Source organism: Haplochromis burtoni, unplaced genomic scaffold (genome assembly GCF_018398535.1).
Source record: "Haplochromis burtoni strain Fernald_Lab_line unplaced genomic scaffold, NCSU_Asbu1 Contig_113, whole genome shotgun sequence".
NCBI lineage: Eukaryota > Metazoa > Chordata > Actinopteri > Cichliformes > Cichlidae > Haplochromis > Haplochromis burtoni.
The window spans coordinates 1,270,052-1,293,862 of NW_024582474.1; the positions used below are offsets into that span (position 1 = coordinate 1,270,052).

Sequence of the window (23,811 nt, forward strand, 5' to 3'; positions counted from 1 at the left end):
CGTCACAACATCCCAGGTAGAAACCATTTTTAGTGTTATGAGACAATATTGTGCAGATCCTGCAAAAATAGAAGATTATTTTATTTTAGCTATTGTTAAATGTTAAGCAGCTACTGCGGCTGGCACCTGGTTCAATCAGACTCAAACTTCAGATTAAAGTGCAATCACTAAAAGTAGCTTATTGGGGAAAAAAAGGATGCACATAAAGGCTGCTCTCTGGGAGCATCAATAAAACGTGTGCTTCAACTGAGACCAGGCTGGAATATGCAGATTTGCTGGTAGAGATGGACCGATCCGATATTACGTATCGGTATCGGTCCGATACTGACCTAAATTACTGGATCGGATATCGGAGAAAAATAAAAAATGTAATCCGATCCATTAAATATCACGAAAGCACCTCACATACGCCGTAACTCACCTCAGAACGTTAGCACGTCGGAGCAGTATGCATCACGTGATAGAGTGGCTGTGGCATGCGGGACCTGTCGGTGGTCTGGATAGCATTTGGAGCTTCGCTAGCAACCTGGCATTTCATCTCCGACAAAGTTATCCCCGAGAGAAGTAAAGCAAGTGTGTAAGTCCATCTCTGAATGTTTGTAAAGCATTCCTGCGTTAAGCTTAACGAGCGACTGCCTCTCGCTCTCCGGCTGCTACTTCAATCGTGAAACTGCTAATGATCAGCTGATCGGCTTTTCTGTCGCGAGTCTCTCTTGTTTGTTTTTGGTCCACTTTGCGCCAGAAAGAGGAAACCAGCGGCTGAACAACAGCAGCACGTTTAAGCTTGATAAGCTGTTGTTACAATTTATTTAATATTACTTTCTACACCAGGATCGTTTTCTACGTAGCTGACGGCTGGTAACTGTGCAGGGGCGGATCTAGCAAAGTTTAGCCAGGGGGGCCGATAGGGCATTAACTGGGAAAAGGGGGCACAAAGACATACTTTTCTTTCTTATTCTCATTTAAAATGTCGAGCTTTTAATAAATAATTATCTGACACCCAAAGTTTTAATTTGATGTAAAATGAATAGAAGTCCATTACTGTATATAGTGACTATTAAGTCTAATATATATACCCTAGTAAGCTATAGTACTTTTTCCTTTGGGAAGGTACCATCTGTGCAGTCTGCAATTTTGTTGAAGAAAGATGTTGAATCTATTTAATATTTCTTGAAAAATAATTGATTTCTGTGCATTTTTTTTCACACTGCATCAAATTAAGGTTGATTACGTCGATTAAGCATCATGAGGTGGCGCGTGAGGGGTGGTTCCCTATTTTTTATTTATTTTTTTTGTTGCTGGGAGTTGGAACCCTATTAGTTAGGTTGCTTAATATTTACGCTAAGTACTCTTTAAAATACCAGAATAGGGAGGATGGTGTAGGTTTAAGTTTATTAGATTGATCAGTATTGCTGAACTATGAAATATTTTTTTTGTATACAGGTATAACAGAATAGCTTTAGTGTAGTTGTTGTTTTAAACTTGAGTATGAACTTATACAAAATGCAGCAAGATATTTAAAAAAACAGTTTTGTTGATTAAAAAACACTATATCGGATTCATATCGGTATCGGCAGATATCCAAATTTATGATATCGGTATCGGTATCGGCATAAAAAAGTGGTATCGTGCCATCTCTATTTGCTGGTAGGTGTTTCAGCTGGGATCCACTCTAATCTCTTTTCCACTAGAACCTCCTCAGCTGTTATGGCCGCTTTCCATTAAAACTGAGTAGCTCATGTGTGCGTGAGGTCATTATAGCAATGTGTCCAAAAGCCTGTGATGAGGCTGTGCGATATGACTAAAGTCTCATATCCCGATATAAGACATCTATCGTCCGATAACGATATAAATCACAAAAATGTAACATTTTCTGTAAATCTGTGAATCTCGGGCAGCTCGACTTGTGTGAAGTGTTTCCAGCTGCGCGTCGTGTAGCTGGAGTCGAGTGTTTTAACCGATGCATGAAACGATACATTTTTAGACATAAGTTGTAACGGCCGCCGTTTTCTTTGTGAGTATTTATTACACGGCGTGCTGCGGGGAAAAGCCTGTTCTAACGTTTGAGTCTAAGGTTTATTTTTTAGCACCTGGCGGCTCTTTTTACTTCTCATCCGTAAATAATCTGCTCTTTCACGTGATTCAGTTTATTTTGAAAAGTCTCAACAGGATCTTGAGCTTTATTGTGAAAGGTTTACGTGGAAATGGTTTTACCGTCATTGTTGCTAACGACAACGCATAAAAACAGGCTCTTGTCCGTCCGTGGTGTGGTTTTATTAAATATAAGAGAGAGAGAGAACTTTAAGAACTTAATAATAACCACAGTGACATCAACACATGAAAAAATGTTGCCGTAAACAGTTTATTTTGCGACACCACGAAACAAACGATAGCGTAAAATGGAACGACAGACGTTTTTATATCGTCATCCGATATATATCGTTATATCGAACAGCCCTAGCCTGTGACATCTTTGTATGCAACACAAACACACAACAAAGCAGGAGCTCGAGGCGATGGTATACCTGCTGCTTGGACCACAGTGTTGACTTTCTGCAGCTGTTTCCCTTGTTGCCGGGTTTCAAAAATGGCGGTTCTGATTTCTGTAAAGAAATCACTCTCATGAATCATCGACTGACGCTGCGTACTGGCCAATCGGTGGCATGCAGTCTCTTGAGGTCACATCTCTGGATCGCCTTGGAACCCCAGCTGAGTAGGCTGGTACTACCACCTAATGCAAACCCTGAAAAAACTGAGTTGAGCTGAGCAGAGCAGGTACTGAAAAAAAAAAGCTTTAAGAATGGAAAGCTCCTTGACCTGAAGATGAGATTAAGGCTCGAAACAGAAATGAATAAAAAAAAAAAAAAAAAAAAAAATAAGGAAAACTATAAAACGTAAGACAAAATCGTGCCTGCTTAGCCTCCTCAATGATTCGTGCTAGCTTTGGCTCCCACTCAGCAATGACAGCTCATTGGTCCAGAAAGCATACATTGATATGGAGGCAAAAGCATTTTAGTCTGACTTATTCGATAACACACACATTTAAAAAAAACCTCTCCTTCTACACATGTGGCTCTTATCGATGCAACAAAATATCATAAGCTTAATCGAAGGTTGACAGCAAATAAACCATTCACTACAAATAAGATCCTCTGGGCTAAAAAAGTGGCCTTGTAGTTTGGTGAGGGGTCGTTGGCGAATGGATCTCACTCGACGGCAGGACTAACAGGCCTGACGTTAAGATTCGATCGATTAATCATGAGGAAAAGCTCAGTTCTTTGACACTCTCTACACCAGTCGTAAGCGGCCACATCCAATAGAGCCCTAAGATTCAGCGGATCCCTTCCTCACAGGTTGGCTCGTGAGCAGAGCACACGCATGCTGACACTAAGAACCTGTCCCTTCATACCTCGTCAAATGGTCATGCACAAGTTACGAGTTCTAGTACTCGTCTGACCAAAATGTGCACAATTCCAGTACATCACAATCTTCCCATGATCCCCAAGTGTTTTCAGTGCCGTTATGGCGTATTTAATGCGTATCCTTCACACACTTCGCCCGCAACGGCTCATACAAGCGAGCGTGTAGAACAATGAAATTGAAGTATCACGTAGCAGGAGCTGAGCAAATGGTTTCCAGGGCTACACTTAGGCACTAGATTGCTCGATAGACTGGACCTGGGTAATCGCATGTCTATGATCCTAACACAACAGATAAGTACCCTGTAGCTGGACGGAGTGTCTCTGACATTTATGCTTATTAATTTATGGAACTCTCACACTAATGTGCTCTTGAAGTCTAGGACTGACAGTGGATCACACTGGTGAGGATACACACGGAGAAGCAAGTCCAGAGAGATCTAGGTCCAAAGATTAATGTAACCACTAGCGGGGGCGCAAGGAGATGATGAATCTGATTCAGGCCTCATTTACAGTTTTACTTTACACATGGTCTACAGTGACCCGCGTGCGCCAGGCCACTGGTGGCAGCTAGTAAATATTTACTGTCTGATGCCATTCTCCCCCCCTTTTTATCCTGATTTCTAGTGTAAATCATTACCGATTCAGTGCTAGGTAAGATGAGGTATCCTGACGGCTAAGAATATATTCAAACTCATCCGTTTGGTTTGGTTGTTGATTTATGCATAATCAAAGTACCCATAGGAATCGTCGGTCCTCACCAATTGAAAAAGGCGTGCACCTCCCGACTCAATTTTGCGAGAGCCGCTGTCACACTCTATGCACGTATTATTTCAAAGTCTCGTTCCCCTCTCCTTTACTCATTTCAACTCATATATATCCAAAGTTCTGTCAGCGTTGGACTATACTCTACATCATTCAACCTCACATACAACTCGTAAAGATATTGAACGTGCCATATGCGGTCTGTAGAGTAGTAATTGAACCTGTATATAAGAGGCCCATGAAGCTGCTCTAGTGCCCTGCAGGTAATTTAGCGCTTCACATCTGCATATTTCTGTCCCCATCTTTAATTACATATATCAGTATGACGATGATTACTCTGACCTGTGACATCTAAAGATTGAACTGCAAGGGTCTGAATAGAGTTAAGACTGTTGGAAGGAGATGATGGGTATTAATATGTCACTTCTACCACTGTATCTGTGTGGTCATGTTCAGCCTCATGTGTGAAAAGAGGATCTTTGAAGTGATCAACTCCTCTCGTCATCCATTCTTGGTGAACCTGTACGGCTGTTTCCAGACTGCAGACCACGTGTGCTTTGTGATGGCCTACTCGCCCGGAGGAGACCTCATGACGCACATTCACAACAGCATCTTCAACGAGAGTCAGGCTCGGTGAGCTCATGTTTTTTCTGTAAAACCTGCCGCTACAATCCAGGATAGTGCTGTTATTTCTACCACTTCTCTGATTTTTAGGTTTTTCTCCTCGTGTGTGCTTCTGGGTCTAGAGTTTCTCCACAAAAACAAAATAGTTTACAGGTGAGTCCTTTCAAGGCAATTTATTACTATGTCCTCGTAACTATGAGCTGCATGTCGGGAGCATGAGGCATCATTTTTTCTGTTTGTGTCATTCAGAGACCTGAAGCTGGACAATCTGTTGATGGACGCAGATGGCTTTGTAAGGATAGCAGATTTTGGCTTGTGCAAAGAAGGTAAATAGATTTCTATTTTATTTTTTTGTTGAAAAATCAAACTGTGTGGTCTCTGTATCTTCAGTGCAGAAAGTCAAAGCTTTAGATTTTGTGTTTTGCCAGATTTCAGAACTCTATAGTGTTTGTGTCAAAGGCTATGAATGTACATGGATAGTTTGTAATTAATCACTCACACTTATATGCATGAACAGTACCAATTAAACAAGTATGTAATCAATCCCTGTTGTCACTCTGTGACACTTTACTGTGCGTAGAAATGGGCCACGGGGATCGCACATCAACCTTTTGTGGCACACCGGAGTTCCTGGCTCCAGAGGTGCTGACAGACAGCAATTACACCCGCAGTGTGGACTGGTGGGGGCTGGGGGTCCTCGTCTATGAGATGCTGGTGGGGGAGGTCAGTGTAAACCATAGACTGTATATAAAGATGCACCGTGTCATAAGGTTGCAGGAAGAAAAAGGTTTGAATTTTTTGGGGCAATGTCCACCTTCACCTTCAGTGTCTGGTGTAGACCTTCCTACACATTTCCATTCATTCTTGATCACTGCATTACTTTAAAGTAATCTTTACTCATTCCTCCATACAGAAGAGCTTAAACACTGATGTTACCTCACATTTCCTCACATGAAATGCTTTGTTAGTTCAATTAGCTTTTCCTGTTAGACTTTGCTGCCAAAATGCTAAATTCAATGCTCTATTAATGTTGAAAAATCATCCCAGCTCAGACAAACCAAAATTCCTATATTGAAACCATGTTTCAGAGATAGGATAAAGTCATGTTTAGACATGGGGTGTCTAAATATGACTTTGGCTTTAGGTCTGGAGGTAAACCAGGTCATCTACTAATTGGAAGGTTGGTGGGATGATCCCAGCTGGGAACATGAGTGTGTGTTGATAGAAAGCATTTTGGCGAAGAGAAAGTTCTTATATAAATGGATGAATGAGGACATTAAAGTAGGGGAAAAGGTGCTCTATAAGAACCAGTCTATTTAGACCAAACATGAATTATTATTGTAGGGTCTTGACCTTACAATATAAAGTGCCTTGAGGCAACTCTTGTGATTTGGTGCTAAGTAAAAGAAAAAAAAATCTGAAAAGAAGTGAATGCTGGACTGTTTATGGACAACTAACAGCCATTTGTACATACAAATGTTTATATAATTACAGTTAGGTCTGTACTTTGTTGGACAAGGGTACTATTGATAGTTTTGCCTCTCTACACCACCATATTGGATATTCGCATGAAAAAAAATCAACTTGAATTCAAAGTGTTACAAAGGCTTAACCAAATCCCAACAATCAGGTGACCCCCAATGAGCAGCCACTTTGGTGACAGTGGGAAGGAAAAAGTCCCTTTTAACAGAAAGAAACCTCGCAGAACCAGGCTTAGGGAGGGCGCACAATGTGCTGCAACTGGTTGGGTTAAGGGAGGAAGACAGGACAAAAGACATGCCATGGAGAAGAGTCAGAGATAAATAATACCCAACTATTAGATGCAGTGTGGTGTATAAATACATGGTAAGTGAAAAGGGGTGAAAAAGGAGCATTACTAAGGGTGGATTCAGGGTCACCTGATCCAGCCCTAACTGTAACCTTTGTCAAAAAGGAAAGTCTTAAGCCTAATCTTAAAATATCCTAGGAACTACGAGTAAGCCAGCAGTCTGAGGTCGAAGTGCCCTGTTGGGGTCATTAAGATAAGATGGGGCCTGATTATTTAAGACCTTGTATGTGAGGAGGAGGATTTTGAATTCAATTCTGGATTTAACAGGAAGCCAATGAAGAGAAGCCAATGGCAGAAATTGTCTCTCTTTCTAGTCCCTGTCAGACTCTTGCTGCAGCATTTTGGATTACTGAAGGACTCCTGATGATAGTGAATTGCAGTCGTCCAGCCTACATAATAAATGCATGAACTGGTTTTTCAGTGTCATCTGAGACAGGATATTTCTAATTTAGGATTTGCGCAAATGGAAGAAAGCAGTCCTACATATTTGTTTAATATGTGCGTTGAAGGACATGTCCTGGTCAAAAAAGACTCCAAGGATTCCACAGATGGTCTAGCTATAGAACCCTGCATGGAACTCCATAATATAACCTCAGTGTGTGAAGAGGACTCTCCATTTACATGAACAACATCTATATATATGAACCTCGCGACGTATAGCTTATGGTGTATTTGATAGATATGATACAAACCACTGCAGTGCAGTACCTGTAATACCTACAGCATGTTCTAATCGCTCTAATAGGATATTATGGTCAACAGTATCAAACGCTGCACTGAGGTCTAGCAGGACAAGCACAGAGATGAGTCCACTGTCAGAGGCCATAAGAAGATCATTTGTAACCTTCACTAAAGCTGTTTCTGTGCTGTGCATGAGCTCGACTACTGAAACTCTTCAAAAAAACCTTTCCTTGCAGATGATAGTTAGCTGTTTACACACTCACTCTTTCAAGGAATTTTTGAATAAAAGGAAAGACACTCAGGTCAAGTGATGGCTCTTTAAGTAATGGTTTTACTACTGCCAGTCCGAATGCCTAATCAGCATTCACACGAATTAATAGTTAAGGTTAAAGGAATGCTTGGCTCAGAGGAGTCAAGAGGCGTACCCAGTGAAGATGTAAAAACACTTCTGTGTGAGTAGAGTTCAGGTAGCTGTTTGGCACAAGGCATTGGAGCATATGCCTGAATTATATCCTTAAATAATGTCAAGAACAATATGAAGTTACTACAGCTCTGTTCTTTCTTTCAGTCTCCTTTCCCCGGCGACGATGAGGAAGAAGTGTTTGATAGCATTGTCAATGATGATGTGCGCTACCCCCGCCTCCTTTCTTCTAACTCTGCATCCCTCATTCAGAAGGTTGGCTCCCAGACTAAGGAAACTGAATTCTCCAGATGAGGAACATTTTATGACCTCTTCAGTTTTATTCACACTTTTAATAATGAAGTAGTGCTCAAAATCTAAACTATACTGTTGAGCTTATCAGCACATTTGAATTCTATTTATATGATCTGAATATTCTAAATGCTGTTGACCTAGGCTACTACATCACCTTCTTTCTCCCGCCTGTGTTTCAGCTGCTGCAGAAAAATCCTGAGTTGAGACTGGGAGCAGGAGAAGAGGATGCCTTGGAGATCAAAAGGCACAAATTTTATGAGGTCAGTGTCCAGTTATTGTAGCTGCTTCACAACTGAAGCTCACTGAGGTACGCCGGTACGAATGTTATGAGATGAAATAAGTGACAAGGCAGGTCGCTGAGTAAAACATCTGAAGAAGTAACGGGATTACTACCACACAAGAGCAGAACACAAGTCAATACGGAAACAAAGAAAATATGATGATAAATCAAATACCGCAGTTCCAATACAAAATCAGGTTAAGACCGTAGTCTCAACAAAGACTTGTCAGGTTAAAGAAAAAGGTTTTAACTGCTTTTTAAGCAGAAGTCCAGAGTCAGCTAACCACATTAGTGGAAATTATTTCAAAGACTCTGTGTCCCCTAGTCTTTAAATTTCTATAAGGAACATCTAACAGATTCTGAGTCTGTGGCTGAAGACTGTGAGCAGCAGTGTGTTTAAGCAGCTGGGATAAATGGCCTACGGCCTGGCTGTTTACTGTTCTGTCGTAAGAAATGAAGATGGACAGATATACGTAGAGATGGACCGATCCGATATTACGTATCGGTATCGGTCCGATACTGACCTAAATTACTGGATCGGATATCGGAGAAAAATAAAAAATGTAATCCGATCCATTAAATATCACGAAAGCACCTCACAAAACTTGCAACACGCCGTAACTCACCTCAGAACGTTAGCACGTCGGAGCAGTATGCATCACGTGATAGAGTGGCTGTGGCATGCGGGACCTGTCGGTGGTCTGGATAGCATTTGGAGCTTCGCTAGCAACCCTGGCATTTCATCTCCGACAAAGTTATCCCCGAGAGAAGTAAAGCAAGTGTGTAAGTCCATCTCTGAATGTTTGTAAAGCATTCCTGCGTTAAGCTTAACGAGCGACTGCCTCTTCTTGCTGCTACTTCAATCATGAAACTGCTTAAGATCAGCTGATCGGCTTTTCTGTCGCGAGTCCGTCGTCTCTTGTTTGTTTTGGCCCACTTTGCACCAGAAAGAGGAAACCAGCGGCTGAACAACAGCAGCACGTTTAAGCTTGATCAGCTGTTGTTAGAATGTATTTAATATTACTTTCTACACCGAGGATCTTTTTCTACGTAGCTGACGCTGGTAACTGTGCAGGGGCGGATCTAGCAAAGTTTAGCCAGGGGGGCCGATAGGGCATTAACAGGGAAAAGGGGGCACAAAGACATACTTTTCTTTCTTATTCTCATTTAAAATGTCTAGCTTTTAATAAATAATTATCCTGAATCTTACACCCAAAGTTTTAATCTGATGTAAAATGAATAGAAGTCAATTACTGTATATAGTAACTATTAAGTCTAATATACCCTAGTAAGCTATAGTACTTTTTCCTTTGGGAAGGTACCATCTGTGCAGTCTGCAATTTTGTTGAAGAAAGATGTTGAATCTATTTAATATTTCTTGAAAAATAATTGATTTCTGTGCATTTTTTTTCACACTGCATCAAATTAAGGTTGATTACGTCGATTAAGCATCATGAGGTGGAGCGTGAGGGGTGGTTCCCTATTTTTTATTTATTTATTTTTGTTGTTGCTGGGAGTTGGAACCCTATTAGTTAGGTTGCTTAATATTTATGCTAAGTACTCTTTAAAATACCAGAATAGGGAGGATGGTGTAGGTTTAAGTTTATTAGATTGATCAGTATTGCTGAACTATGAAATTTTTTTTTTTGCATACAGGTATAACAGAATAGCTTTAGTGTAGTTGTTGTTTTAAACTTGAGTATGAACTTATACAAAATGCAGCAAGATATTTAAAAACAGTTTTGTTGATTAAAAAACACTATATCGGATTCATATCGGTATCGGCAGATATCCAAATTTATGTATGGTATCGGTATCGGACATAAAAAAGTGGTATCGTGCCATCTCTATAAGAAACTGAAAAATAATCCTAGAATCTAGTGAGAGTCTGTATAAAGAATATAAAAGAGGAGAAATGTGAGTTTGTTTGGAGTCATGGAAGAGAGTATCTAGGCATTTTAGTAATCATGCAATCGCACAAATGAATGATTTTGTCGAGTTCAGCCAAGGTGACCGTACGTCACAATTTAGAAATGCTTCTTAAATGAAAGAAACAGAAATGTAAAATAGATTTTACATGTTCTCCAGAGATCACCTTTCTGGAATTTGCATTTGAACAGAAAGAAGCAAAAGCCTGACTGATTTTAGGACATACTTCAGGAGGAGCTATAACCACAGTGTTACTCTTGTTGCCGTTTAGAACAAGGTAACAGATAGTGAGTCGGTTCCTAATCTGGATTAAACAGTGGACTAAGGAGGACCACCTATCCAGCTTTGAGCCTTAAAAGGCATATATAGCTGAATGCCATCATCAGAGACATGAACAAAATGTCGACTAAAAGACGACTCATTGTGGAAACCCCACAATGTTATGTTCAAGGATAGCTTTTTCGTCCTAACAGAGAAAGTCCTTGTAGATAAATAGAAGGGAAACCAATCGAATGTAGAGCTAGAGATGCCAGCCAGAACCTTAAATTTATTAAGTAAAACTTTATGGTCAACAGTATCAAAGGTTGCACTGAGGTCAAATAGGAAGAGTGTAAAACAAGTCCCTGTATCAGAAGCCATCAAATCAAAAATGGAGTCCTACTTTTGAGTTTAAAAATCTGCCATTTGGAGGAAATGCTAAAAGATCTGAATTGATGTTCTTCAAGTGTTTCTTCATAATTTGGTATACAGCTACCAATGGATTAGGTTTCTTCAGTAAAGGCAGTTATTTCAGGCTGTTTTGTATAGGAGGGAACGACTGCCTTGCCTCAGTGAACTGAAAACAAAGATGTACTAATGGTGGTGGACGTCTCAAATAGGATGTAAAGAAGGTAATCATCGAGTCATTAAGTATTTAAGGTTCTGGCTGGCATCTCTAGCTCTACATTCGATTGGTTTCCCTTCTACTTATCTACGAGGACTTTCTCTGTTAGGACGAAAAAGCTATCCTTGAACATAACATTGTGGGGTTTCCACAATGAGTCGTCTTTTAGTCGACATTTTGTTCATGTCTCTGATGATGGCATTCAGCTATATATGCCTTTTAAGGCTCAAAGCTGGATAGGTGGTCCTCCTTAGTCCACTGTTTAATCCAGATTAGGAACCGACTCACTATCTGTTACCTTGTTCTAAACGGCAACAAGAGTGACACTGTGGTTATAGCTCCTCCTGAAGTATGTCCTAAAATCAGTCAGGCTTTTGCTTCTTTCTGTTCAAATGCAAATTCCAGAAAGGTGATCTCTGGAGAACATGTAAAATCTATTTTACATTTCTGTTTCTTTCATTTAAGAAGCATTTCTAAATTGTGACGTACGGTCACCTTGGCTGAACTCGACAAAATCATTCATTTGTGCGATTGCATGATTACTAAAATGCCTAGATACTCTCTTCCATGACTCCAAACAAACTCACATTTCTCCTCTTTTATATTCTTTATACAGACTCTCACTAGATTCTAGGATTATTTTTCAGTTTCTTATACGACAGAACAGTAAACAGCCAGGCCGTAGGCCATTTATCCCAGCTGCTTAAACACACTGCTGCTCACAGTCTTCAGCCACAGACTCAGAATCTGTTAGATGTTCCTTATAGAAATTTAAAGACTAGGGGACACAGAGTCTTTGAAATAATTTCCACTAATGTGGTTAGCTGACTCTGGACTTCTGCTTAAAAAGCAGTTAAAACCTTTTTCTTTAACCTGACAAGTCTTTGTTGAGACTACGGTCTTAACCTGATTTTGTATTGGAACTGCGGTATTTAATTTTCTCATATTTTTTGTTCCGTTTACTTGTGCAGCTCTTTGTGATTCCTTACTTTTCAGATGTTTTTACTCAGCACCTGCCCTTCCACTATTTCATCTCATACTCGTACCGGGTACTTCAGTGACTTCAGTTGAAGCAGCTACAATAACTGGACACTGACCTCATAAAATTTGTGCCTTTTGATCTCCAAGGCATCCTCTTCTCCTGCTCCCAGTCTCAACTCAGGATTTTTCTGCAGCAGCTGAAACACAGGCGGGAGAAAGAAGGTGATGTAGTAGCCTAGGTCAACAGCATTTAGAATATTCAGATCATATAAATAGAATTCAAATGTGCTGATAAGCTCAACAGTTAGTTTAGATTTTGAGCACTACTTCATTATTAAAAGTGTGAATAAAACTGAAGAGGTCATAAAATGTTCCTCATCTGGAGAATTCAGTTTCCTTAGTCTGGGAGCCAACCTTCTGAATGAGGGATGCAGAGTTAGAAGAAAGGAGGCGGGGGTAGCGCACATCATCATTGACAATGCTATCAAACACTTCTTCCTCATCGTCGCCGGGGAAAGGAGACTGAAAGAAAGAACAGAGCTGTAGTAACTTCATATTGTTCTTGACATTATTTAAGGATATAATTCAGGCATATGCTCCAATGCCTTGTGCCAAACAGCTACCTGAACTCTACTCACACAGAAGTGTTTTTACATCTTCACTGGGTACGCCTCTTGACTCCTCTGAGCCAAGCATTCCTTTAACCTTAACTATTAATTCGTGTGAATGCTGATTAGGCATTCGGACTGGCAGTAGTAAAACCATTACTTAAAGAGCCATCACTTGACCTGAGTGTCTTTCCTTTTATCTCAAAAATTCCTGAAGGAGTGGTGGTAAACAGCTAACTTATCATCTGCAAAGGAAAGGTTTTTTTGAAGAGTTTGAGAGCCCATCACAGCACAGAAACAGCTTTAGTGAAGGTTACAAATGATCTTCTTATGACCTCTGACAGTGGACTCATCACTGTGCTTGTCCTGCTAGACCTCAGTGCAGCGTTTGATACTGTTGACCATAATATCCTATTAGAGCGATTAGAGCATGCTGTATTACAGATACTGCGCTGCAGTGGTTTGCATCATATCTAATAGATTCCAGTTTGTTCATGTAAATGGAGAGTCCTCTTTCCACACTGAGGTTATTTATGGAGTTCCATGGGGTTCTTTGATAGTAACACTGTGAGAAATCTTGGAGTCGTTTTTTGACCAGGACATGTCCTTCAATGCACATATTAAACAAATATGTAGGACTGCTTTATTCCATTTGCGCAAAATTAGAAATATCCTGTCTCAGACTGACACTGAAAAACCAGTTCATGCATTTATTATTTGTAGGCTGGACGACTGCAATTCACTATCATCAGGAGGTCCTTCAGTTAATCCAAAATGCTGCAGCAAGAGTACTGACAGGGACTAGAAAGAGAGCATATTTCTGCTACATTGGCTTCTCTTCATTGGCTTCCTGTTAAATTCAGAATCTAATTCAAAATCCTTCCCCTCACATACAAGGTCTTGTATAATCAGGCCCCATCTTATCTTAATGACCCCAACAGGGCACTTCGACCTCAGACTGCTGGCTTACTCGTAGTTCCTAGGATATTTTAAGATTAGGCTTAAGACTTTCCTTTTTGACAAAGGTTACAGTTAGGGCTGGATCAGGTGACCCTGAATCCACCCTTAGTAATGCTCCTTTTTCACCCCTTTTCACTTACCATGTATTTATACACCACACTGCATCTAATAGTTGGGTATTATTTATCTCTGACTCTTCTCCATGGCATGTCTTTTGTCCTGTCTTCCTCCCCTTAACCCAACCAGTTGCAGCACATTGCTGGCCCTCCCTAAGCCTGGTTCTGCAGAGGGTTTCTTTCTGTTAAAGGGACTTTTTCCTTCCCACTGTCACCAAAGTGGCTGCTCATTGGGGGTCACCTGATTGTTGGGATTTGGTTAAGCCTTTGTAACACTTTGAATTCAAGTTGATTTTTTTTCATGCGAATATCCAATATGGTGGTGTAGAGAGGCAAAACTATCAATAGTACCCTTGTCCAACAAAGTACAGACCTAACTGTAATTATATAAACATTTGTATGTACAAATGGCTGTTAGTTGTCCATAAACAGTCCAGCATTCACTTCTTTTCAGATTTTTTTTTCTTTTACTTAGCACCAAATCACAAGAGTTGCCTCAAGGCGCTTTATATTGTAAGGTCAAGACCCTACAATAATAATTCATGTTTGGTCTAAATAGACTGGTTCTTATAGAGCACCTTTTCCCCTACTTTAATGTCCTCATTCATCCATTTATATAAGAACTTTCTCTTCGCCAAAATGCTTTCTATCAACACACACTCATGTTCCCAGCTGGGATCATCCCACCAACCTTCCAATTAGTAGATGACCTGGTTTACCTCCAGACATAAAGCCAAAGTCATATTTAGACACCCCATGTCTAAACATGACTTTATCCTATCTCTGAAACATGGTTTCAATATAGGAATTTTGGTTTGTCTGAGCTGGGATGATTTTTCAACATTAATAGAGCATTGAATTTAGCATTTTGGCAGCAAAGTCTAACAGGAAAAGCTAATTGAACTAACAAAGCATTTCATGTGAGGAAATGTGAGGTAACATCAGTGTTTAAGCTCTTCTGTATGGAGGAATGAGTAAAGATTACTTTAAAGTAATGCAGTGATCAAGAATGAATGGAAATGTGTAGGAAGGTCTACACCAGACACTGAAGGTGAAGGTGGACATTGCCCCAAAAAATTCAAACCTTTTTCTTCCTGCAACCTTATGACACGGTGCATCTTTATATACAGTCTATGGTTTACACTGACCTCCCCCACCAGCATCTCATAGACGAGGACCCCCAGCCCCCACCAGTCCACACTGCGGGTGTAATTGCTGTCTGTCAGCACCTCTGGAGCCAGGAACTCCGGTGTGCCACAAAAGGTTGATGTGCGATCCCCGTGGCCCATTTCTACGCACAGTAAAGTGTCACAGAGTGACGACAGGGATTGATTACATACTTGTTTAGTTGGTACTGTTCATGCATATAAGTGTGAGTGATTAATTACAAACTATCCATGTACATTCATAGCCTTTGACACAAACACTATAGAGTTCTGAAATCTGGCAAAACACAAAATCTAAAGCTTTGACTTTCTGCACTGAAGATACAGAGACCACACAGTTTGATTTTTCAACAAAAAAAATAAAATAGAAATCTATTTACCTTCTTTGCACAAGCCAAAATCTGCTATCCTTACAAAGCCATCTGCGTCCATCAACAGATTGTCCAGCTTCAGGTCTCTGAATGACACAAACAGAAAAAATGATGCCTCATGCTCCCGACATGCAGCTCATAGTTACGAGGACATAGTAATAAAATGCCTTGAAAGGACTCACCTGTAAACTATTTTGTTTTTGTGGAGAAACTCTAGACCCAGAAGCACACACGAGGAGAAAAACCTAAAAATCAGAGAAGTGGTAGAAATAACAGCACTATCCTGGATTGTAGCGGCAGGTTTTACAGAAAAAACATGAGCTCACCGAGCCTGACTCTCGTTGAAGATGCTGTTGTGAATGTGCGTCATGAGGTCTCCTCCGGGCGAGTAGGCCATCACAAAGCACACGTGGTCTGCAGTCTGGAAACAGCCGTACAGGTTCACCAAGAATGGATGACGAGAGGAGTTGATCACTTCAAAGATCCTCTTTTCACACATGAGGCTGAACATGACCACACAGATACAGTGGTAGAAGTGACATATTAATACCCATCATCTCCTTCCAACAGTCTTAACTCTATTCAGACCCTTGCAGTTCAATCTTTAGATGTCACAGGTCAGAGTAATCATCGTCATACTGATATATGGTAATTAAAGATGGGGACAGAAATATGCAGATGTGAAGCGCTCCCAAATACTGTGCACCTTTTTGTGTCGGCTGGCTATTGAGCTACAAAAACAACAACACAACCCCCACCTCCATCCATCTTCCTCACCAAACGTGAGATTCCTCATAAACAAAATGGGAGGAGCTGCAATCAGAGATTTACTACAGCCGGGACGGGACACTAGACCATGTGTACAGTAACATTAAATGGGCCTACAGAGCAACACCCCTCCCCCGCCTAGTACAATCTGACCTGCTCTATTTGCTCCTTATCCCTACCTACATCCACCTCAGTCCTCCAAGCACTTGGGTCATTAAAACATGGCCAGATGACACTCGCCTCCAGCTACAGGACTGTTTTGATCTAACAGCCTGGTCCATCTTCGAACAGCGGGACCTGGAAACCTGCACTCACTCTGTCCTTTTCTGTATTAAGTGTTGTGTGGCGAATGTGATAATGACTAAAACCCATAACCGAAAACCTTGGATGATGGGTAAAGTACCGGCACGGATCAGAACTCGTAACTCAGCCTTCAGGCTGAGGGACAGTTCCATGTACAGCGCTCCCACAGCCAACCTGAGGAAGGTATCCAACAGGCCAAGGAGGCCTACAGGAGGAGGACAGACGGCTTCCTCACTGATAACAACCCCCACCAGGTGTGGAGACCTCCAAGCCCTCACCAACTACAAAGGCCTTTTTACCAGGATTTTGATGAAGGTTTTGCTGTCAACCTCGATTAAGCTAATTGTGCGATAAGAGCCACACTTGTCAGGGGGTTTTATCCTTTTTAAGGATCAATGACATATTTGCTGTATACAATGACCTTGGGAGGGAGCCTGTCATTGCTGAGTGGAGATACATATTTGAGAGAGGCACTTTTAGTCAGTGCTAAATTATCTTATAAAATTCAGGTCCTTATCCATTCAGTCAAGGAGCTTTTCCATTCTGTAAAGCATTAATTACTTTTACATCTCCTTTTACTCTTTTACAGCAGAACCAGGGTCAGCTGTGACTACCTGGGGGTGAGGGCAAGAGAGGCGAGCAAAGAGACACTGAAAAAAAACAAACTGGGAGAAAGGGATGACGTTCCAGCATGCAGGAACACTCGTTAAAATTATAATTTGTATTCTATTTGATAAATCGTTTTGTCTGTTCTTCATCTAGCTCAACAGCTGTTCACCTAATCTGCAAATGGTGGGTGCACGCAAAGTCTGATGCTGTGTGGTTGAGCAGTTCTCACATTTTGCCTTTTACCTAAAAGTTGTTCTCTAGAGAGACTGCTCCATTCTGTGCAGGAGGAGGGACACACATACACAAGCATGTTTGTTTGGCTCTCTTTGTGTGTGCATTCATTTACATTAATGCATTCCCAAGATTCCTACACCTGCATTTAACCATTGCAGAGATTTACTCAAACTCTAAAGTAAAGTAACTTTAAACCCTGAAACTGCGCTCTGAAGGATAACTTTTAACAGAATTTCACTGCACCGATAGTCTAAAACTCACTTTATTATTTTCTCTTTCATTCCCTGCCACAACTGGCATCCCTCCCTCCCTCCCTCCCTCGCTCACTCACGTAATTTAGATGAGAAAGCTAAACCCTATATTCTGCCCAGCCAAGTTTGTAATGGGCACAATCACTGAATCAGCCTTTAGCTGGCTTCTTTTCAAAACAATAACTTTGACTGTCTTGTGAAGGCATCTGTACACTGTAACTACAAAATATAACCTGGGTTACACAGGCACTAGTTTTATTCATGAACAGCCCTTAACTGATTTTTTATTTATTTATTTTTTTTTACTTTTAAAGAGGGAGGAACAGAGGACGATGTAGAGTGGAGGAAGATGCATACAGGTTGATTAGATGCAATCTGAAAGAGATGGGAGACTTCAGTTGATCCAAAATGCTGCAGCAAGAGTACTGACACGGACTGGAAAGAGAGCGTATTTCATCCATACTGGCTCCCTGTTAAATCCTCCTAATATATTAAAAAGTAGAACAGGAGGCAGAGCCTTCAGTTTTCAGGCCCCTCTTCTATGGAACCAGCTCCCAGTTTAGATTCAGGAGACAGACACTATCTCTACTGTTAAGATCACGCTTCTAACTTTCCTTTTTGATAAAGCATATAGTTAGGGCTGGATCAGGTGACCCTCAATCCTCACTTAGTTATGTTGCAATAGGCGTAGACTGCTGGGGGACTCCCATGATGCACTGAGCGTTTCCTCTTCACTTACTATGTGTTTATACACCTCTCTGCATTTAATCATTAGTAATTATTATTATTATCTCTGGCTCTTTTACACAGCATGTCTTTTGTCCCGTCTCCCTTCCTTCATCCCCAACCAGTTTTCAAAGGACAAGGTTAGCAAAGAAAAAGTGGAATAGCTAAGGACATAAAGAACGTAGACATGCATATAGGGAGACTAGGTGTGGAAAAGAAAAGGTTTAATTTCATCAAGCACTGGGAACATGTTCCAAGACACCATCCACTAGAGTCAAAGCATTTTGGAGAAGACGAGATGAGATTACATACCTGTCAACTTCATCACGTGTCACAATATCACCTTTCTTCAGGGCTTTGATGGCATACATTTTACCTGACCTCTTATACTCTGCTAGCAGCACCTTGCATCAAATACAAGAAACAGAAGTAATGTGGCTTAGTAGATGCACACATGGTATAAATTAGAAAATCCTAGGTGTCTTCCTTCTTGATTTATCGGAGTTACAGGATTTTCAGAAAAACTTGATCTCTGACCTTAGCTTTGAGGTCAAGGTCACTGAGATTTGAATTCAGATTTGCAATCACTACACTGCAATAGTTGCATATAAATTGTATTCCATGTTTAATGAAATGTTGCAGTCCCACTGTTGCCTTACAAATATAGGAAAGTAAGTTTAATGTATACCTTTCCAAAGTGACCTCTCCCTAGGACTGAAATACACTTGAAGTCTTCTATTTGAAGCCCTTTATCCTTCCTGCATGAGGATACAAAAGTGCACATGTTTATGTCCTGAAAGATTCCTTCATTGATTTCAGAGAAAAAATTTAAAAAAAAATTGAATAAATAAAAATCAGTGTCTTTGTTACCAGAAACTAGAGAAGCAAACTTCAAACATTTATGTTACTGAGACGTGAACCTTCCGTTTGGATCCCAAACGAACATCTTCAAATATTTCATCTACACAGAATATCTACACATATCGACACAGAACCTTTCAGATGTATATTACTTTAGAACTGGAACCACAGGAAGTTAAGTGTGGTTTATTTTTACTTATCCTATTTCACAGAAGGAAATAAAATCTTGGGTTGGTGATCTGGAGTACCCAAAAACTGTCTAATCAAACCTAACAAATTCACAAACATAATAAAAAAATAAAAATAAATCAGTATGACTTACAGTGTAGGTGGAAGAACAGACGGTTGTCTCTTTGGCTTTGGGCTCTCGTTCTCATTGGAAGACTGTTTTTTTCAGCAAAACAGAAAATAGATGAACTGACAGAAAGTGAATCCGCACAGAAAAACGAGCAGTATGCGAGCCAAAGCTGTAAATTCCCTCCACACCATCCATGAATTCAAAAGAGACTGATCCCAACCCTGATTACTTTAGGATACTTTCTAGAAAACATTATGATAATACGTTTCAGTTTTTATTACTTCAATTTGATATCTATTTGTAAAGATATGACGCCAAAGTTCAGATTTTGTCCTCTCTCACAATACTAAATATTTTTTCCATAAATTCCTGGATCCAGAACTGGATTAACTCCAAAAGGTTGTCACATCTGAATTGAACCATGCACCAGTACTGTAACCATTTTCATTCAAATCATCCATAACTTTTTGAATATTCCTGGTAACAAACTGGACTAATCAGTTGCCTCCTCGGACCATAGATGATTAGTTTAGTTATTTTGTTAAACACGTTACAAATGCATCTAGTGTTTGTATTCATTTGTCACGCAGACGGGAAGCTTACCAGTGGGGAGTTTTTACTGTTCTTTCTTATGGAATGTGGAGATCTGCCTGGTGGTTCTTCAGCAAAATTCAGACTCATTACTTCAGGTTCTCTTAAATAAACCAGAACAAAATATAGTTTATTACACTGTACCATTCTGCAGTTATTGTCTTGAAGTAAGAAACTGACAAATAAATCATTAAAAATGATACAAACTTCAATAAACAAAAAGGGCGAGCCATTAGAAAAAAGAAAAATATTAAATATAAAAAAAATATTAAATTTGTCTCATATATTAATACAACAGAAATCAGATCAAACCCGAAAACAGGTCTATATTACAAGCGGTACTTAATCTAAAGTAGACCCATCTCCGTCTGTGTGGAGCCTGCATGCTCCCCATGTGTCTGTGAGGGCTTCCTCCCGCAGTCAAAGGCATACATGATGTGAGGCAGAGTGCTTTAAGTATATAAATATATTTGAATTATATCTAAATGTATGATTAAAATGCGACATGATTCTTTTGGATTGCCCAAAACAATTCCATTCATGAGCTGAATAAATCCTGATTAAGGTATACCGACCTCATAAGGATAGCATCAAATCTTTTAAAACAGATAAAAGATGAGCTTAACATCAGCAATAGACTTCTTCTGCTATTTAAAATTAAGAAATGTCTTAATGTGATACGAGGAGTGGGAAAAAGTTACAGAGAAAATGGGGGTGAGAAATTTATAACTGCAAATACTACATTACAAGTAAAAAGGAAATCTGCAACGGAGCACACAGGGTAACAAGCTCAAACTCTTGGAGAGAATTCAAATGGAACGGCCCACGCCACTAATACATGCTGGAGAAAATGTGGTACACATACTGGGACTTGCATACATATATTCTGGCCATGTGCAGAGTTAGATATTGGAAGAACGTTTTCTGTGCGCTCACCAAAATTTGGCTAAAGAATATTATTGGTGGCAGCAATTACATGCATTACAATTAGACGGCTGAAGGCCGACACTCCAACTTATCACATGTGGTTGGATAGACCTTGAGAAATCTGACTAATGGAGCAAATCTCGTACTACCTAAGGCTTCAGAAACACTTATTTATTAGGAGATGGAGACTTAATTTTACATTTTTTCAACAACAAAGAGAGAGAAACACATTAGCGGGCTAGAAGGGGGCATGGAATTTTAAATTTAAATCTGATTAATGGGGTTTCCTCTCTATTATTGTAAGGTCCTTACTGGAGGCGACTGTTGTTGTGATTTGGCACTATATTAATTTTTTTTAATGAAATCTTAATGAAATCTTAATTAAATTCTCTTTATAACATCTATGAGCATTTTCTCATTCTATTGGTCAAATGACCCTTGCAAAAACAAACTACCAACAATCATGTATGTATTCTTTCTGTAGTGTAAGTTTTTGTTGCTGTGTATTTTTTCCCCCCACTAATTTTTCTTGTATGTCTGCACAGGGTTTTTTTATAGAGCAAGAAAAATATAGAATCACACATTTTTATAACCTTCAATAACATTACACAACCACTCCAAATACAGTCCAGTGATAACATTAGATTCAGCCTTCCAGTCAAGTTAATCTGTCCAGTCTGATAATATGAGCAGAAAAACCGCCTAAAGCAAACAACTTATTATTTCACTCTTTCATAGATGTCACAAAGAGATATTTCTGGGTCACAACACAGAGCCTTACTGAGCTGGTGAAAGAGCTGATGTAGTACTGGGCGCTGCTAATGGAGGGCTCATGGGCTCCAGTGAGTTGCAAGGAGGCAGGATGCTCATCATCAAACGGCCCCAAGCAGCAAAGTTCATGTTCATTTGGGCGGCACGCAGGAAGTGCTTCCCTGTGAGCAGGAATGATGGGAGAAAATTAAATCTGAGCTACATGACTGAAAAGGTTTTACATGCAGCAAATACTATGTAAAGAGAAAATGCAGTGCTCAAAAAACTTTGAAAACACCTCAGATCTCAATGGGAAAAGAAGCCATGTGGATATCTCCACTGATGTGGAATAAATAATGTATTATGAATTAAAGGTTACCACATTGTTTGATGGCAATGAAAGTACAGAGGGCTGAATTTAAAAACACCCCAAAAATTAAAGTGAAAAAACAAAACAAAAAAACCAACGATGCCGCAGGCTGAAATATTATTGCAGTAACTCAGAATGGCACTCAGCAGTTTGTATAGCCTCCACATGCTCAGAGGTATTATGTTTGATTTAAGTCATGCAAGTGTGGGGACAGTCAAAGGAATAAATTCCTTAATGTACCACGAACTTCCAGCATATTCTCCCCACATGAGGCTGGGCATTGTCATGAACCAGGAGGAACCCAGGACCCACTATACCAGTGACAATGAGTCCAAGAGTTTCAACCTGATACCTAAAGGTAATCAGGGTGTCCTTGCCTAGCCTGTAGAGTTCTATGCATCCCTCCATGGATATGCCTCTACAGACCATTACTGACCTACCATTAAACCAGTCGTGTTGACCAATGTTACAGGCAGCATAATGTTCTCCATGGCTTCTCCAAATCCTTTTAACATCTGCCACATGGGAACCTACTCTCATCTGTAAAAACCCCAAAGCACCAGTTCTGGTAATCTACAGGGTGGGCCATTTATATGGATACACTGTAATAACATGGGAATGGTTGGTGATATTAAAGTCCTGTTTGTGGCACATTAGGATATGTGAGGGGCAAACTTCTCAAGATGGGTGGTGACCATGGTGGCCATTTAGAAGTCGGCCATCTTGGATACAACTTTTGTTTTTTCCCCCCAATAGGAAGAGGGCCATGTGACACATCAAACTTATTGGTAATGTCACAAGAAAAACAATGGTGTGCTTGGTTTCAACGTAACTTTATTCTTTCGTGAGTTATTTACAAGTTTCTCTTTGTTCGCAGCCATTGACATGTCGAAGAGGTTAACACGTGAGGAGCGGATCGAAATTGTGTTGATATCTGGTGAACGCAGTAACCGGGTCATTGCAGCAGATTTCAATGCAAGACACCCTACGAGACCACCCATCTCCCATGCTACAGTTAGCAAACTGCTTGCTAAGTTTCGTGAAACTGGTTCAGTGTTGGATTTGACAAAGTGTGGACGCAAGAAAACTGTCACTAATGAAGAAACATCAGTGGCTACACCCACAGTGTAGCACTCGCCGCATGTCACTGGAGAGTGGCATTAGTCGAACATCCCTTCGGTGGATATTAGCTACTCACAAATGGCACCCTTACAAACGCCAGCTACTGCAGCATCTCAACAAGGATGACCCAGATCGGCGCACAGAATTTGCAGAATGGGCAAAACAAAAATTGGAACAGGACCCTCAGTTCACGCAGAAGATTTTGTTCAGTGATGAGGCAAACTTTTATGTGAATGGTGAAGTTAACAAACAAAAACACTGCTATTGGTCTGACACTAACCCACATTGGATGGATCCCTCCAAGACTGTTGGACCAACAAAAGTGATGGTTTGGTGTGGTATATATGGTACAACGATAGTGGGTCCATTCTATATCAATGGAAACCTAAAGGCCACTGGATATTTGAAATTGCTACATGATGATGTGTTTCCCTCTTTATGCACTGAAGCTGGCACGTTCCCTGAGTTTTTCCAGCAAGATGATGCACCACCACATTATGGGTGCCAGGTCCGAGCATTCCTAGATGAACAGTTTCCTGGAAAGTGGATTGGTCGTCGTGGGCCAGTTGAATGGCCCCCATGTCTCCCGATCTGACCCCCTTAGACTTTTATCCTTGGGGTCATCTGAAGGCAATTGTCTATGGTGTGAAGATACAAGATGTGCAGCACCTGAAA

At 40.4% G+C, this 23,811-nt stretch overlaps 1 protein-coding gene across 1 annotated transcript in view; it reads right to left on the reverse strand.

The window, feature by feature from the left end:
* The window catches only part of pkn3 (protein kinase N3), a 47,718-nt gene that overhangs the window by 6,644 nt on the left and 17,263 nt on the right, over positions 1–23,811 (reverse strand). Inside the window, exons 11-21 of the mRNA XM_005928999.3 lie at positions 21,676–21,826; positions 19,980–20,070; positions 19,401–19,462; positions 18,906–18,975; positions 18,530–18,621; positions 15,653–15,829; positions 15,509–15,571; positions 15,336–15,412; positions 14,938–15,080; positions 12,520–12,627; positions 12,222–12,302 (exon numbers count right to left, since the gene is read on the reverse strand). Of these exons, the coding sequence (XP_005929061.1) occupies positions 12,222–12,302; positions 12,520–12,627; positions 14,938–15,080; positions 15,336–15,412; positions 15,509–15,571; positions 15,653–15,829; positions 18,530–18,621; positions 18,906–18,975; positions 19,401–19,462; positions 19,980–20,070; positions 21,676–21,826 (1,115 nt within the window). The remainder of the gene's footprint in view (positions 1–12,221; positions 12,303–12,519; positions 12,628–14,937; positions 15,081–15,335; positions 15,413–15,508; positions 15,572–15,652; positions 15,830–18,529; positions 18,622–18,905; positions 18,976–19,400; positions 19,463–19,979; positions 20,071–21,675; positions 21,827–23,811) is intronic.